The sequence below is a fragment of the Pteronotus mesoamericanus genome, unplaced genomic scaffold (genome assembly GCF_021234165.1).
Source record: "Pteronotus mesoamericanus isolate MK-2021 breed Mesoamerican mustached bat unplaced genomic scaffold, CSHL_Meso_final scaffold_36, whole genome shotgun sequence".
Taxonomy (NCBI): Eukaryota; Metazoa; Chordata; class Mammalia; order Chiroptera; family Mormoopidae; genus Pteronotus; species Pteronotus mesoamericanus.
The window spans coordinates 13099999-13118057 of record NW_026555313.1 but is presented as its reverse complement, the minus strand read 5'-3'; the positions used below and the strand labels follow the sequence as shown (position 1 = coordinate 13118057).

The following is an 18059-nucleotide window of genomic DNA, read 5'->3' as shown; positions in this document are numbered from 1 at the left end:
TGGATGGCTTCACAAGTAAATTTGACCCAACATTATGAGAAGAATTAACACCTCCCTTTCTCATACTCTTTCATAAAATTAAGAGGAAGGAAAGCTCGACACTCATTTTACAAAGCCAGCATTATCCTAATTCCAAAACCAGATAAGGACACTACAAAGAAAGAAAATTACAGGCCAATATCTCTGATGAACACAGGCACTAAAATCTTCAACAAAAAAATTAGCAAACCCATTATAGCATCAAAAAGATCATATATCATGATCAAGTAGAATTTGTTGGAATGCAAGGTAGATATAACATTCACAAATGAATAAATGTGATTCACCACAGAAACAAAATAAAGGATGAAAGACACATGAACATATCAATAGATGGAGAAAAATTATTTGACAAAATTCAGCACCAATTTATGACAAAAAATCTCAGCAAAGTGGGATTAGAGGGAACATACCCAAACATAATAAAGGTCATATATTACAAACCCCCTGCCAACATCATACTCAACGTGCAAGAACTACAAGTATTCCTTAAGATCAGGAACAAGACAAGGATGTCTGCTTTCACCTCTCTTATTTGACATAGTACTGGACATCCTAGCCACAGCAATCAGACAAGAAAAAGAAGTAAAAAGCATCCAACTGGAAAGGAAAAAGTAAAATTGTCATTATTTGAAGATGACATGATACTGTACACAGAGAACCCTAAAGATTCCATCAAGAAACTACCAGATCTGATGAATTCAATAAAGTAGCAGAATACAAAATTAATTTCCAGATATCAATTGCATTTTTATATGCCAACAATGAACTATCAGAAAGGGAAATTAAGAAAATATTCCAATTGACAATTGCTTCAAAAATAAAAAAAAAAATAACTAGGAATCATTTTAACCCAATGTGTATTGAATAAAAGACCTGTACTCAGAAAATTGTAACACACTGAAGAAAGAAATTGAAAAAAACAAGTGGAAGCATATACCATGTTCATGGATAGGAAGAATTAACATCATTAAAATGCCCATACCATCCAAAGCCATCTAGAGATTCACCATAATTTCTATCAAGATACCAATAATGTATTTCACAGAACTAGAACAAATATTTCATAATTTTATATGGAACCACAAAAGGCCCCAAATACCAACAGCGATCTTGAGGAAGAAGAACAAAGTTGGAGGCATCACACTACCTAGTATCAAACTATACTATATAAGTCCATAGTAATCAAAACAACATGGTCCTGGCATAAAAAAAGATATACAGATCAATGGAACACAATAAAGAGCCCAGAAATAAACCTATACCTTTATAGTCAATTAATATTTGACAGAGGAAGTATACAATGGGCTAAAGGTCATTTATTAAATAAATGGTGTTGGGGAAATTGGACAGAAACATGCAGAAAAATGAACCTAGACCACATTCTCACTCTACATACAAGAACAAATCCCAAATAGCAGTAAAATCTCAGACATTGCTCAGACATTCTTCGTGATCCTCAGGCAAGGGAATAAACAAATGGGACTACACCAAATTAAAATGTTTTTGCACAGCAAAGGGATCATCAAAAAATAAAAAGACAACCCACTCAACTGGAGAACATATTCACCAATACATCTGATAAGAGTTAATATCCAAAATGTATAAAGAACTTACAAAACTCACACCAAAAAAACGAACAATCCAATTGGTAAATGGGCAAAGGACCTGAATAGACATTTCTTCAAAGAGGACACACTAATGGCCAATAGACATATGAAAAGATTCTCAGTGTCACTAATCATCAGAGAAATGCAAATAGAAACCACAATGAGATACCACCTTAAACCTGCCAGGATGGCTATCATCAATAAATCAGAAAACAAGTTCTGGCAAGGATGTGGAGAAAGGGGAACCCTTTTGCACTGCCGGTAGGAATGCAGACTGGTGAAGCCACTGTGGCAAGCAGTATGGAGATACATCAAAAAGTTAAAAATGGATTTGCCTTTTGATCCAGCAATTCCACTTCTGGAAGTTTATCCAAAGAAACCCAAAACACTAATTCAAAAGAATATAAGCACCCCTATGTTCATCACAGCATTATTTACAATTGCCAAGATATGGAAGCAGCCCAAGAGTCCATCAGTAGATGAGTGGATAAAACAACTATGGGACATTTACACAGTGGAATACTACGCGGCCCTAAAAAAAGAAAAGAAAATTTTGCCCTTTGAGACAGCATGAATGGACCCGGAGAACATTATGCTAAGTGAAATAAGCAAGTCAGAGAAGACAAATACCATATGATTTCACTCATATGTGGAATCTAATGAACAAACTGAACTAACAAGCAACATAGAGACATACAGAAAGTAGGCTGAGAGCTATAAGGCAGGGCAGTTGGGGGATGGATAAAAAGAACTCAAGGACACAGACAACAATGCAGTGACTGCACGAGTCAGGGGTGGGGAGGTGGAAGAGGGTATTAGGGGGATAAATGGTAATGGAAAAAATACAGTAAATCTATACTGTGATATTATTAAAAAAGAAATTATAGAATATGAAAGACAAAAGTATATGCTTGGAGATTTCATTCTCATATTTAAGAAAATGTACTAAAATCATTTTCATTTTAATTACATATTCACACTCTTCCGTAACACTTTCCTTGCAGGTCAACTTTCTCAACATCCAACAGCCAATAAAATTAGTCAAAACATAACTCTCTTCCCTATGGTGGGATACAAACCAATCTTCCCTTACTGACATAGTACTGTTCACCCCAACCGGGGTCTCTTCTACCCATCTCTCTCATTGCTCCACTATTCAGGATTCCCTCTCCATTGCTAAGGAAATCTGTTTCTCTATCTATTCTATGATTGTGTCAGACAGACAAAGACTGTGACAAGGCAATAATCCAGAATACATTACTTGCACCTAGCATTCAGTACCTCTCTCTTCTCCATTCATGCCCAAGTCTAAAGAAGTAAACATTAATTCTGTATTCTGTGTGTCTTCACATAATACGTAGACCAAAATTATTCACAGTGTTTTCAATTACATTCACATCGCCCCTTTACAGAAAGCAAATTACACACAAATTATGGTGGACAACAGGACAGATCAGAAAGAGAATGTGATCTGTCATCACTCACTCTACCACTGGGACTTTGAAAAATTTTAAATACACCTGCTTTTCTCCTGTCATGAGGATAAAATGAGAACTTTTGAGGAAAGTATTTGGTATATAATAAAACACCAAATCAATTTTTTTAATCTATGACAATGGTATTATGATTAAATAAATTCCCTATAATCTGTAATCCAATGTGTTCCCACAGGTTCCAAACCTCAAATAAGTTTGACAAATGTCCTTTTTCCAAGAGGGCAAAAGAAAAAGATAATGAAGACAAACTGAATAGCCTGTGACATACATAATAAAAACAGCTTGCTTGGGTGTCTGGTATGTTGTCCCTAAAAACAATTTCTGAAACAGAAACAAAAATACTGGAACAAAACCAGCAGTGTCTGAAAAATTCCTTAGTCTCCCAAGGGAAATGCACCCATTCACATGTGTAAATGATAGTATCATGTCCCCTTTTGTTTATGGTTTGTTTGGTTCTCATTACTTTATAAGGCCTATCCTTAAAAATAGGTAGCAAAGAAAAGAAGTAGACTGTGGTGATGATATAATACTAAAATATAAAATGTAAGAACAAAAGCTAAAATGGGTAGCTTACTGAGATTGCGGATATAAAATCACACTAAAAATCAAATGCCTTGCAAAATATAATTAAAAATAAAAATAATAATTTGAGTATAAATACATACTGATTTTGAAAACTCAAAGGCAGATAATAGGTATACTTGACAAGATCAGACGATGCCCACCCCCCCAAAAAAAAAACCGGCATTAAGCCTTCTATTTGAGCTAAAGAACAAATAATTTCAACTCTACTCGTTGTGTATAGTACTAGGGAATGTGCAGGAAGACAAAGGGGAAAAAAATTCATTTATCAGCATGTCAGAATCCAACTTTCTGCACCAAAGGTTCCTCGCATTTGACACATATGCCACATTACTTCCATAATACTTCCAAATTATTATATTTTTAAAAAGCATGCATGCCCTGGCCAGGTAGCTCAGTTGGTGAGAGCACTGTCCAGATGTGCCAAAGTTGTGAGTTCAATCCCCAGTCAAAGCACATACAAGAATCAACTCACAAATGCACAGGTAAGTAGAACAACAAAGTGATGTTTATCTCTTTCTCTCTGCCCCCTTCTTCTCTCTCTAAAACCAATTTTTAAAATAGAGCATCCAAGTATTTAATACCTGCAAACATATTCTAATTTAAGATTTTTACATCACTACTATTAGATACTTTCCTTTACTATTTAAATTACAAAGATTGGCATTCACAGGTATATCACTGAGAGTCAAATAATTAAGATGTTTAAACCCATGTTTATAGAAACCTCAACAACAGAAACCTTTTGACTCATTATAAGTCAACCACATACATCTTATATAATTTGAAAATATAGGTTTCCATATGAATTCTATAATTCACAGCAAACAAAACTATCAAAGTAAAAGAATAAGAAATTTAGTAATTCACTCATTCATTCATGAACCATTTATGAAATCTGCAACAGGATCTATACATTATACCAGGTCCTGAACACACACTGGTCTTTAAGACATTAATTTCAAGGAATTTAGAATCTAGTAGGGAAGGCAGACAAACAAATTCTGTAGGACAAGGGCCACAAAACAAGTTAAAAGCCAGGGACAGTATATTAGTGTTTAAGGACATCTTGGAAATCAACAGGAAAGACACCAATACCATAAGCGATACACATACACAGAAATTATATTAACAGGGACCCCCCCCCCCAAAAATGGAATTATCTTCTGAAGGACTGACCCCTTGTAAACAGACTTTCCCTGCTACATGAGTGTTCTAGGAACCCATCTGTATCAGTGTACCAGCTGCTTTTGTAAGAGGCTGTGTTCAGCTTTAGTGAAGTTTTTTTGAAGGCTCTTTCAATGCCTTTTGCCCGTATCCTGATGGGTGATTTATGAGTGTACTTGCCCACAGGGTGCTGAGTGTTCAGCAGATGTTGACCAAACACGCGTGACACCCATACCCAACTCTCCTTATTCACCCAATCTCACCCAGAGCGACGTTTTTTGTCAGTTTTACCAAATAAAAAAAGTTCTCAAAGGGAAACATTTTGCTGATGTGGAAGAGGTAAAACAAAAAACAGCAAAAGCACTAAAAGGCATCAAAATAGACGAGTTCAAAAATTGTGTTGCACAGTAGAAATAATGTCTTAATCGGTGTATTGCATCAAATGGAGTACTTTGAAGCTGACTGAGGTTTAAACAGATAAGAATAAATATACAATTTTTTTATAAATAAATTCTGTGTTGTTTTGGGTTCCCCCTATAAGTGGCCTTTAAATAGAAGTGCCAGTTTTCTATTTAAGACACTATACTGGTACCCAAATGCAAATGTCTCATTAAAAGTAAAACCCATGCCCTGGCCAGTGTGGCTCATTTGGCTGGAGTGTCATCCTGCAAACCAAACGGCTGCAGGTTCGATTCCCAGTCAGGGCACAAGCCTAGGTTGCAGGCTCGGTGCCCCATCAAGGCATGTATGAGATACAACCAATAATGTTTCTCTCCCTCTCTCCTCTCCTCCGTTCCCCTCTATAAGCATGTCCTCAAGTGAAGATTTTTAAAAAAGTAAAATTCATGTTTACAGAGATTAAACTGTTGTAAGGGACATCTGTAATTGTTTAAAAGAGAAGTAGTATATTAAGAATCACAATGAAATATCTTCACAATAAACCATGAAACGCAATCATATTCCTTGATGTTGGAATCATGAGTCTGGCTACTTTAAAAATATGCATCAGAATACCAGTAAATGAGAAGATTAAACTTCTCAAGAGTTCCCAAATTTTAAAAAAGTGAGAATTCTTTGGCACCAATCTGTAAATATGGACAAAGAAGAAAGAGTACACTACAAAGAAAGTCATTTTACAAATATTTCCTAGTTCTTGCTTTCCCATAGTTGCTCAAAAGCAACAAAGCAACAAAATAAAAAGTGATGGGAAATAGTAGAAGACCCTCCACTGGGAATACACTTACCTGTAAAGCTTTATTCTCTTTAAGGTCCAAGCCAAACACATTGTGCCGCTTCACCTTAAAGAAATCAGCATCAAGTCCATCTCCCTCCTCCTCCTCCTCCTCCTCCTCATCTCTGGCCAAGAACTGCATAGGAGCTTCCTTGTTCTTTGGTGACTCATCAGGGCTAGGGACAGATTCCGGTTGATACTCTTTAGCTCTTCCCAGTTTCCCTTCTATTTCTTCTTCATCCTCCTTCTCTTTTTCTTCATCACTAATGCCATTAACCAATCCATACTCTGTGTCTCCTGGTCTTTTTCCACTTTTCTGAAGGATGGACATTTTCTCACTGAAGTAGGCTCTAAATTCTTCCACTTCATCATTGGTGAGGGAAGGAGCCCTTAGCTCACTTACTTTATTATCTTGGCACACTACCAATTCTTTGATGGGTTGTTTCTGCATTTTCTGAAGAAATCTTACCCGCGGTGCCACAGCAAGACCAAGAGACCTAAAATATGGGCAAACAAAACCAGTTATCTCAATACACTGATAACCTGTTTATGGTTATTATGAAAGAGTTTCTCAAGAGCTGAGATCTATTTTTAGATCTTTTCTCCAAAGAAAATTTTGTTCCTCAGAGATACAAAAAAAAGGCAAGCCAGAAAATACTGAATACCTGTCATAAAACACTGAAGACATCCCATTTTTCATTAAGAGGTTAACATGTCATAAAATAAAAGAGCATGAGACCAGAAACAAAAAAATGATTCAAGTACTAGATCTGCCTATTTCAAGTTTAACCCTTTCAGCTTTTTCAAACATGGGACGACAATACCTATCAGACCTATCTTACAATTATTGTGGAGCTCTGATAAACTAACCATATGAAAACACTTTGTAAAATGTTAAATATTAAAGCTGGAAAAGACATAACCATGAAAGAATGAAACAGTTCTCTGCAACAACAACGAAAACAAAACAAAACAAAAATCTTCCAGTATCATCATCCTCCCTTCTGAGAAACACAATATGACATAATCACTACCAAGAGATTTTTAAACCAGGGACCACAAGACAAGAAAAACTTATTTTCTCCCTCTAATATCAAGATTCACTTCATGATCAGGTGTTTTCCAGCTTCTAAGTTCCCACTGATAGATTGGACACCAACCCTTAAAGCAAGGTCTGCTGTAATAAACACCTAACATTATAACATGAATCCACTGCCTTGTTCCTGTAAGACATGATTCACAGAAAATGTGAAGTATAAGGTGTAAAGTGTAGATTCATAAATAGGACTGTTAAGGTTTAAATCCTGGCTCTGCCACTTAATAGCCAAGTGATCAAAGGACATTAATCTCCCTTCACCTCAGTTCCCTCATTTTCAAAACCCTATGATAAGAGTACCTACATCACAGGGTTGTTGTAAGAATAAAGTGTCCATAGATGCAATGTACTTAAAATAGTGCCTTGCATACTGGCAGCCACTACTGGGAACTTGTCATTATTACTGTTATAGGAGCTATGGATTAGGATCACAAGCTCATATCAACTCACTTCTCTCAGTGTATTATGGTTACATTTCTATGTCTCAGCTCCTAAAACTTAGAGCACCCTTCAGGTAGGAGTATACCGGATACCTCTTTAATTTTAACAGCTAGCACAATAAACTGTACATAATAGGTATTCAAAATGTTTCTTTAGAAAAATAATGTTTAAACCTTTATTATATCCTGCATACACAGCACTGCTTTAGGTATGAAAGTCTTCTAAAAGAAATTATAGAGCAAGAAAATTATAGCTCTATGAGTAGAATCCACAAAAATTAACTAAAAACAACAAATTAAACTGCACCAATAATTTGGCTCCGAAGTTAACTTTCTGCCTTCCCTAAGCATCATCAGTAAAAAGCATGCATCTTCAACTTTAAACAGATGAGATTTACTGGCAATAAAATGTCCCCTACATAGGGTCTCACTGTGTTAAAAGACCTGGGTCTCTCCTGTTTGCTAACATCTCAGCTAAGTCAGGACAGAACTTCATGGAGCACAAAAATTAGCTAATAACCTTAACCATGATTAGTATTCCGAAATGGTAAAATGAGTAACTGGTACATAAACAAACAAAAACGTACTATCTATGGCATGTTGTTTCCATTCATTACCAAGAAAGTCAGTGGCTTTACTTCTGTTATCTAGCAATTTAAATAGTTCTAAAATGTTACAACCAACAAACTACCTGTTTGCAATCTAACATGAAGAGTAGAAAGCAGCAGCTCACCCAGATACAAGTTTCTTTAGATTCAATTCAAAGGTAAAGACTTAAATTCCTGGAGAGCAGGCCAAATATACAGACTTTGCCTTGAAAGTACATACAGTATTTCATCACAGACTGGGAAATTTCACGCTGAAATTCAACATATGATCAACCTCAAGGGTGCTTCTATTAGATTTTGTCAATGCTTCTTCCACAGGTAGAACCCCACTGAAAAATGGACACTCCTCCTTTATAGCTGAAAAAGTTAGGGAAAAAATCCTACAAATACTAGCCAAAAGACCAAGAGTTCCATTTTCACATAATAGTAAGTTCAGTTACTAAAAAGGAACATTTTCCCATGATAACTGTGGGTACCTATAAGAAATACTAAGACACAAAGAATAGTTAGGCAATAAGCAGTATAGAATACCAATCTAAAATAAGGGAGGAACTGATGAAGAGTTTATCCAAAGCATGAAAAGAACTGTCTTTTGTAATGCAGGCCAGCATTTCAGAGAACGAGAGGACTGCAGACATTTAAAGATTTCAAAGAATGCTTATCATTTGCTCTCCACCTCCTTTAAGACCAAATTATAGGAAGCTGCCAGTGTAACTTTAAGGACTTTATATTTAAAAGAAACTTCTTCCTAATAAGAGCTGAATTCTCAATTAGTTTTCCAGTTTATAGAATCTTTTTCTCTGCAGAACTTTAAAAGATTCTCTTAAGCCTTAGGTAGAGGGGTTTAAACTAGGACTCTCAGAGAACCAGATTTCAAGGAAATTCCCTCTAACTTTGAGAATTCACAACTAAAATTATAACATGAGCCCTAGCTGGTGTGGCTCAGTGGACTGAGCACCAGCCTGCGAACCAAAGGATTGCTGGTTCGATTCCCAGTATAGCCCACAAACCTGGGTTGCAGGACAGATCCCCAGCAGGGGATGCACAAGATGCAACCACACATTGATGTTTCTCTCCCTCTTTTTCTTCCTCCTTCCCCTCTCTAAAAATAAATAAAATTCTTTAAAAAAGAAAAGTATAACATGAATACTTACAAGGCATATTCAGGTACAGGTAACTTGCTTACATCAAATATGTCTTTATCCTTCATTAGATATACTGAACGTATATAGGAGACAAAACACTGTAAAAGTAAAAAAGGTTTAAATATATGACATAATGATAGTCAGAAATAGAAAATAAAATTAAAGATAAAATTAGCCAAAGGAATATATTCAACAGTAGTGAAAAACCTCAAAAATAGTTGACTGTATCTTCCCCATTCCACAAAAAAAAAAAAAAAAAAAAACCCTACCTTTTTAGAACTATAATATTAAAAAGACTTTAAATTTGGCTTCATCAAGCCAACTCAATATAGAATATCATCTTCTCAGGAAACTATTCTCTAAGTTATTATCATTCAGTTGCAGTATGATGTAATGGGGGAAAACATAGGCTTTGGAGTAATACGCATGATAATCTGAGCTCTATATTTTACTTGCTGAAAAAGTTTATTTCTCTGTCAGTTCCCTTATCTATCAAACAGACATAATAGCACCTTGTATTATGAGAACTAAATAAGAAAATTCATGAAGAACACCAGGGCTTATCTTCTAGAATACGGAAAGTATCAATAAATTCTCATTATTAGTAATAATTATTACTGTAGTAAAAGACAAGTTTTCTAGCAAAATACAATTTTACTATGTCTAAATTCAACATAATAAAATCATGACAGGAACAAGTTCACTCCTCAAGTTTATTCCTTTTCTATTATAATTTCAAGTAATTCACCATCATTAAAATTTCAAGTAATCTGTCCTCATGCAATATATTCTTGTTTGTTTGTTTTTTAAATACTATATGCCAAGAGCAGTACAAATCAAAAATTAAACATGGTCAGTTTGTGAAATAAACAGGCGAAAAAGATTATAAAACACTCTAAGCAGGCATTTTTATTTTTAGATCTTAAAATGAATTTTTATAAAGTATATTTAATTTCCAATGTATATTTCTAAACTTCACATTTTCTCTAACTTTACATAATCCTTCCTTCGAACCATTTACACAAATTTTCATATCATTTTCTCTGTCTACATTTTCTCTGTCTACATGAGTGGCTCCGGTTCAAGTATAATTTTTTCCCCTACAATCATCACAGGAGTGTCCAACCTGTGGCCCTTGGGCCACATGTGCCCTAGGATAGCTATGAATGCAACCCAACACAAAATCGTAAATTTACTTAAAACATTGAGATTTTTCTGTTTTCATTAGTTTTGTGTATTTAATGTGTGGCCCAAGACAACTCTTCTTCTCCCAGGGTGGACCAGAGACACCAAAAGTTTGGACATCCCAGGAAGAAATCACCCAAGTTATACTGGGAAACGTCCTGTCTGGTTTCAAGAACTGTAGCCCCACTGACAGGCAAGAGGGCCCCAAGGCTGGAACTAATCAAGGAGGCCTTAGGAAAACAGGCCACTGAGGAGACAAAACCTGTCTCCCTGGCAGGGGCACAGCCCCTGCCTCCCTCACATCACCCTGCTTGGACCTGGGAGACGGCTGATAGTCAATGACGGGTAAGATCCCTCGATGGAGGGGACAACCTAAGACATGCACAGCTGAAATGGCATCAGGGAAAAACAACTTGGGAGACACGGAGAAAGGGCAAACAGACCCGCACCCCTCAGCTCAGCTTGGATATGACCAGGGTTCTCATTCTATCTCAAAGAAATCTCCTTACTTCCTGGTTGTCTTGCCCTTCCCCTCACCTGGCTCAGACTTGAAACAATGCTGGAGACAGTCCTAAACTGGATCTGGCGGGTCCCAAGGGAAATCAGGCCTAGAAGTAAATTCTTTAAAGCATGCTTTGTTTTTCCCTCAAAAGCTATGATAACCAGCTCATTCTGGGAAGGAAATTTATGTTATTCACAGACCCTGACCCTAAACCCCTGGAGCTCTTATGTTTACTACGCTCTCATGTTTACTCGTCTCCTATTGGACCCATGTAAATCAATGTGTTCCTGCCATTTGTTTTCTTCAAAATATCATCTATTTTCTATAAACAGTAACATACTGCTGTAAAAAAGATCACCTGTACATTCCTATTACCTAGCCCCATTGTTAACTTTTTCAATAAAAGCCTTTGGAAAAAGGGGCTCGGGTTGCCTTCTCCACTAGAGGGAAGAGCCATGTCCCCTCTCCTGGCAGACAGAGAAGTGTTTGTGACAACTCGTGTTTATTTCCCCATCTGTGACACCCCTGGGTCAGGCTCTGCAGGATCAGAGCCCAGGCTCCCACCTCAGCTGGCCCCATACAATGACCCTCAGACCCAGGGGCCCTGCACATCACTTCCAGCAAAGTTGCTTATCACTTTTGTTCTACCCGAATTAAAACCAAAGGCTAGAAAATCACTTCTATGAAACTAGAAAGCTTGCTGCTGCTGGGAATACAGTTAGCCATTCTGCTAAGCCATGTGTGAAACCCAATAAATCACATCATTTATTTCAATATGCTGTTCTATAATCTTTGTTCTGGCAGGCTCGTTTTGTGGTTTGCACAAACCAGTGAAACAATATCCTTCCAGTGTTTCACATTTCCCAATTGATAACAAGAATCACCTCCTAGGTATGTGGTTAAGTCGCAACATATCAGAATTTATGTATATTATTTTAAAATGTGCATAATATTTCCAAAGCTTTAAAAGAAAGATTTTCATTTCTAGCTTAAACTGTTTCTGCTAGACAAAACACGTATATTCACACATACCCACGTCCAGAAGGTCTTTAAAAAAAAAAAAAAGTGTTTAAAGGGCTTTTCATTAGATTGCCAGTGAAAGGAGCTTATAGAAGTGCAACTTTGCATAGTTCATTGTTTGGTTTTCATATATTGTGGGAATAATTTCTCCTGAGGTTATCATGAAGTTCTGAAGAAAGGCAGACCTGAAATGGAATCTGAGGTCTGCCACTTAATGGCCATGTGGGCCTGGACCATTTCTAATTTTCTTAAAGTACTATGTACTCATCTGTAAAATCAAATCTGTATCGAATCTATGTCACAGTTTGAAAGATTAAAACAATTCACAAACTGTCACACAGAAGTCATGCATGGCTAAGTGCCTAGCACATAGTAAGTACTCAAATTTCAGCTTTCATCATATTACTTGAGCACAGTGATGATAATTTGATAAAATATAAATAATTTTTTAAGCATAACAAAAACCTGCTCTTTAAATAAAACTTTCTTGCTGGAAATATCCAGTTTCAAAACCATAACATAAAAGCTTGACTACTGGCTGTTTTTCTGCTTGAGCTTTTCTTTTTTCTTCCATTAGGATGTCCTTTCCATCTCTCTTCTATTTTCTTCCTCCCATTTTATCTGCTGAAATAGAATCCAATGTCTGAATCCCTACTTTCTCACTCATTGCTGGTATGTCATGGTAAGTCCAGATGCAGATTTGGTATGTAAATCTCATAACTATGATATAAGTAAAAGAGTGGTGAAAATGAAGGACTTTATAACAAGGACTCAAATATTTGTCAATTCAAAGACTGGACAGCTGAACTCACAATGCAAATTAATTTCACATCTTTCTTTTCAAAAGAATCTACTGCTGGGGACACTAAGAACTAACAAATAAGTTTAACTAAAAGTGACCCTTCTTTTTAGATCTGCTAATCAAGAGAATTTCAAAGTCCAGAAAAGTAATTTAGCAACCTTAAGTTATATTTATAGACTAAAATTTCAGTCCTAAAGACAATTTAGAAAAAGTGTTATGCTTTCTAGAATTTAATATAATATAAACGAAATGTTCATCTTACAGTCAAGAAAGTACAGTCAGAAGTTACAGAAACTTTATTGAAAAAGTCAAATGTTCATAATTTTTCAAGTATACTAGAAATCAGGTCTCTATGCACTTACAGGACTTTCAATGAAAAAGTAATAGACGTTTTCCTAGGTTACCACAAGAAATACATATACATAGTCTTTTAAAAGTTATAAAATAAGCTAATTTTACTTGAAAATTATACTACTTGAATATCTGACGCATAACCATGCAACCAGAAGTATGAGAAAATGATGGAATTTAACTCTATTACACATAGGTTCCATTCCAACGAAGGTATCTAATTCAAAAAATGACTTACCCTTTGAGCTCTTTCTTTTAAATCTTGATCTTGAGCTAAAAACGATTCCAGTTTTTTCTGGACATCTATAAGTTTTTCTGGATTGATTCTTTGTAACAAAAAGATAAAGGTTAAACTAAGACATTTCAATTTTCAAAAGTAAAACTAGTACACAGCTTTTTCCTCTTTTCCTTAGTATTTTTATATCTATAACCTTATTCCTCATCTATGAACCAGATTAGACTGAAATTACATTACACAGAAATTTGACTCTCTTGCATATTATTAATAATACAGGAAAAAGAAATGAAAGGTCAAAGATCTGTAAACACCCAAGCTGAGTGAATGAAAGATACAAAGGTTAATAACACAATTAGCATTGGTAACTTAAGTCTGTAAAATTAGAAAGTAGCCTTTTGTGGGAGATGATGAATCATCAATGAAATGGAATAAATAAAATCTAATGTCATTTGTATATTACCATTTTCAGTCAAATATCATAAAACCAACTTCAAATAAACAAGTGGCCAAGAGACATTAATACAGTTTTCCTTTTCTTAATATTAGGCATTATATAAAAGAACTATTACTTAACTCTGCCCAGTTAGGATACAGAAAGAAGTGAAATTCTTACAAGGGTATGGGATTCACAAAAGAAACCCACTTGTTTTCCTGACTTTAGACTGAACCACTTTGTTCACACAAGGCTGAGGTGATCATAGGCAGTGGTAGAGGAAGTGGTTTTAGTTAGGTTGTGTTGTTTTTTTGTAATTACAGTAAATTTCAAAATATACAAAGGTAGACAACTCTCACTGAGACAACAATTACCACCTCACGGCCAATCTTGTTTCATCTAAAGTCTTTCCCACTCCTACCCCAAATTAAACAACCTTCCCAATTATTTTCCTCCAAATAAACACAAGGGTGTTTCAAGGACCCCAATACAAGTGAACTTCTGTTCAATTTTGCTAATGCAAAATCTAAATATCTTCAATGACAGGGGAATACAATCCTCTGAAATGGATAATTAATTTTCATCCTGAAAATTTTCATCCAAGAGATTTAATTCCTTTAACCATCAGTGTCTCTTAAAGCCAAGTTCTATTGTTCATCTTATTTTCTCCACCAACAGCCTTCTGAAAAAGTTATAAAACAAGACACAAACTACACAGCAAAACATAACAGAGGTAGGAATTAAGCATAATAATTTCATGCCATCATTATCCAAACAGTAACATCATGACACAGAGTAGTTCTTACTTGATTTCCTTCACAGGCACTTTCTTCTGGAGAAGCTGTTGTACCATCCCTTTTTCTTCTGAGGGAAGCAAAATTAATAAAGCTTCGCCATCCTCTTTATACCTAAACAAAAAGCAAATAACATCTCTTCCACATCAATACAAGCTACATTTTATATTTTAACAGTTTGATGAACAGGCAACAAGTAAGCAAATTCATTAATAAGTAAGTATTAGGAATACCATTTTATTTAACTTTTGTGACAACAGAAAACTGGGGCTCCAAATATCTTTTTCAAATTTTCATCACCACTTTTAATACCTAGTGACTCTGTGGCTATACCATAATACAAGATCTAGATCCTAATAAACAAATCAATTAAACAGAATTTCTTAAATAGCTTTCTACCTATGTCAAGGAGACAATTTCTCATTCAAATCACTAGAGCAGTGAATTTTCAACTAGTGGGCTGCGGCACACCAGTGAGCCATAAGAATTTTTAAAACATGCAATACCTGACTATGCAATTGGGGCACTGACCTCTTTTCCCTTAGATTACCAAATTTAAAAAAAAAAGACAACAACCAACACAACAGCAGCTGTCCAGTGTGAATGAATCAAAATTATGCCTCTATTTTTGTCAGATCAGCAAAAACTATATTTTGTATGTGCTGCAGAATTTCAGCAATTAGTTTATGTATGTCATGTGATAAAAAAGTTGAAAATCGCTGCACTAGAGTGATGTAATAAAGTTTATCATTTAATAAACATGAAACCTAACACATTAAGGAAATCTAATCATCTTCCCAAGGACTTGACTAATAAGAAATGGATCTCTACCAGGTAAAAACTTGCCTCCAATCCATCTACTTCTTCTCCCTTACCTAGCAAAATCTTATGTCATGTTGTACCATCAGAAATTTCTACATAAGCAGGCCACAAGGTACCCACGGTTACTTAAGCTTCTTGTGCTATGTGAATACAGATTTCTGCTTACTGCTTGATGTAATAGCTGACACTAAGGTATCAGCTATTACATCAAGCAGTGAGACAGAGTAGAATTGGGTATTTGTGGAAATTTTTTTAAACATGCACAAAATAAAGTAATCACAAAGCACCCTCTTCAGAGTTCCATAAAATAAGAGGGGCAAGTTTTTATAGTTAACCAAATAAACTATTTACTGAGAAACTGTGCCAAACTGTAATAAACTGAAGAAAAAAAGAAACAGAAGATGAATATCCCTGTCTTCAGTGATCTAACAATCCAGCTGACTAGAAAAGATACACATACACAAAAGCAAGAGATTTAAGAAAAAGCCCCAAAATGGTAAATAAGTGTCAAAGATCAACTACAGGCAATAAATGCCATGAGCTCAGAAGTGAAAAGAGACTACTCAGGGTTACCCAGAGAAGGAAAAAAAACCAAAACAAAACACATAGCAGATGGAATTTGAGGTAAGCCTTGAAAATAGAAAGGAAAAAGCCAAGGTATCCCAAAGGGGCAAAATGACACCAACAAAGAAACAGAAACCAGAAAATACAAGGCAAACTTTGAACTAACAATAGGAGATACTCAACTGAAGCCAGGATATATAAGTAAACAGCAGGAAACATTGCTATAAAAGTACATTAGAATCTGGTTTGGAAGAATCTTTGGATGCCTCTATAGACAAAGACTGAATACCACCGTATGTAAGCAGAATTTTATTACTGAACACTGGGGGGAAAAACTTTGTTGACTTACTCTTCTGCACTATAAAGACTGAAGGGCAATTTTTACTCCACACGTTGACTTTTTTCCACTTCTACAGATGAAGTGAAACTCCAGTGTAATACCTTGACAGAAGTTAAGTGTGTGTGTGTATCTTTACCTGTACACAGACACATAGGAAAGTATGAAATAAACCAAAACTGTTAAAAGTTTTAAGTTAATTCATAATTTTTTTTTTAAATTAAGGGGCCACTATATTCCAAGCACTGAAACTGAGTAATAAAACAGACGTAGTTCTGGCTGTCACAGAACTCACAGACTACTACAGACAGATGTTAAAACCAGTAAGCAACAGTAAAGTGGTATGAATATTCCAGAAGACATGCAGAAAGCTATGAAAACATGTAAGGAAGACTTCTACTGAATGTAGTCTAGGAGTCAAGAAAATTGCTCTAAGGAATGACCTCTGTCTAAGAGCTGAGACCTAAAAAATGATTAAAAATTTATCAAACATTATGGAGAGTCAATTTTCCAAGGAGCAAAGGCAGTAGTTGAGAGAGTCAAGTTTTCTCTTCTTTATGCTTATTTGCTTTTTCTATATATTCTAAATGCCTGTGTATTAAAGAAAGGCTGAACATACACAGGGTTGGGCAAAAGTAGGTTTACACTTGTGAGTGCACAAAACAGTTTATTCTTCTATTATTAATAATTATATTATTTTTTCGCATAAACTGTAAACCTACTTTTTGCTCCATCCTGTATCTACTCCTTTTACTAAGTAGATTTCATAACTGAAAAACCAGTAGCAAATACCTTCTTCATTGTATTTTAATACAGACTAGTGACTCAAATGTTTCATCTTCATTTCCTATGAAGAAATATGAGTTTAAAGCATTCCCCTAAGCAGTGTTGGTCTAAACTAACTGTGAAGGCAGAGGTTATTCATAGATGAAGTAGTGAGGAAACAACCTGAGCAGACAAGATATCTAAGAGACATCACAACTTCTGAGACTCCAAGATTTCACCAGGGACCAGTTCAGCATCGAAGAGGACAGAAATTAGTTAATACTGACCACTATGCAGTACACCTACTAAAATGCCCTCAAGGCAGCTAGACTTGAGATATAGTCAGTAAAAAGGCTTATTTTGTGCGGCCCAAAGAATAATCAGGAAGGAAGGGGATTCAGTGGATTAAGGATAAGCAACCCTTTTAACACCCTGCAGCCAAATTCAGAGATGGAAAGAAAATAAACAGTCCCCCATTCTACACAGGGCCCGAACTATGGCAAATGGGTAAAGAGGAAGTGCGGGGATGTTAAAAAGGCATCCACTAAAGGTTCCTGTTCTTCAGACTGACTCATGAGCAGGAATAGTAAGTCTAATAGTCTGTATCTATCTTATCAACTCATTCATGCTCCCAGGAAGAATCTGAGGGAATGATTAAAGTCACAAGACTGCCATATCCAAACAGTTTAAAACTAGCTAACAGAATACACACACACATACACGCACGCACGCACGCACGCACGCGCGGTACATGAGGTTAAGACAGACCACAACACTGAAATTTTATAAGATTCCCAAAGGAAAAAATGGGGGGAAAAAATCTAAAGCTGAA

General features: G+C 35.7%; 1 protein-coding gene across 1 annotated transcript in view; it reads right to left on the bottom strand.

The window, feature by feature from the left end:
• Window positions 1-18059, bottom strand: part of DDX10 (DEAD-box helicase 10) — a 286609-nt gene that overhangs the window by 226519 nt on the left and 42031 nt on the right. The window contains exons 10-13 of the mRNA XM_054592588.1: window positions 14752-14853; window positions 13513-13600; window positions 9424-9512; window positions 6139-6622 (exon numbers count right to left, since the gene is read on the bottom strand). Coding sequence (XP_054448563.1) covers window positions 6139-6622; window positions 9424-9512; window positions 13513-13600; window positions 14752-14853 — 763 coding nt within the window. The remainder of the gene's footprint in view (window positions 1-6138; window positions 6623-9423; window positions 9513-13512; window positions 13601-14751; window positions 14854-18059) is intronic.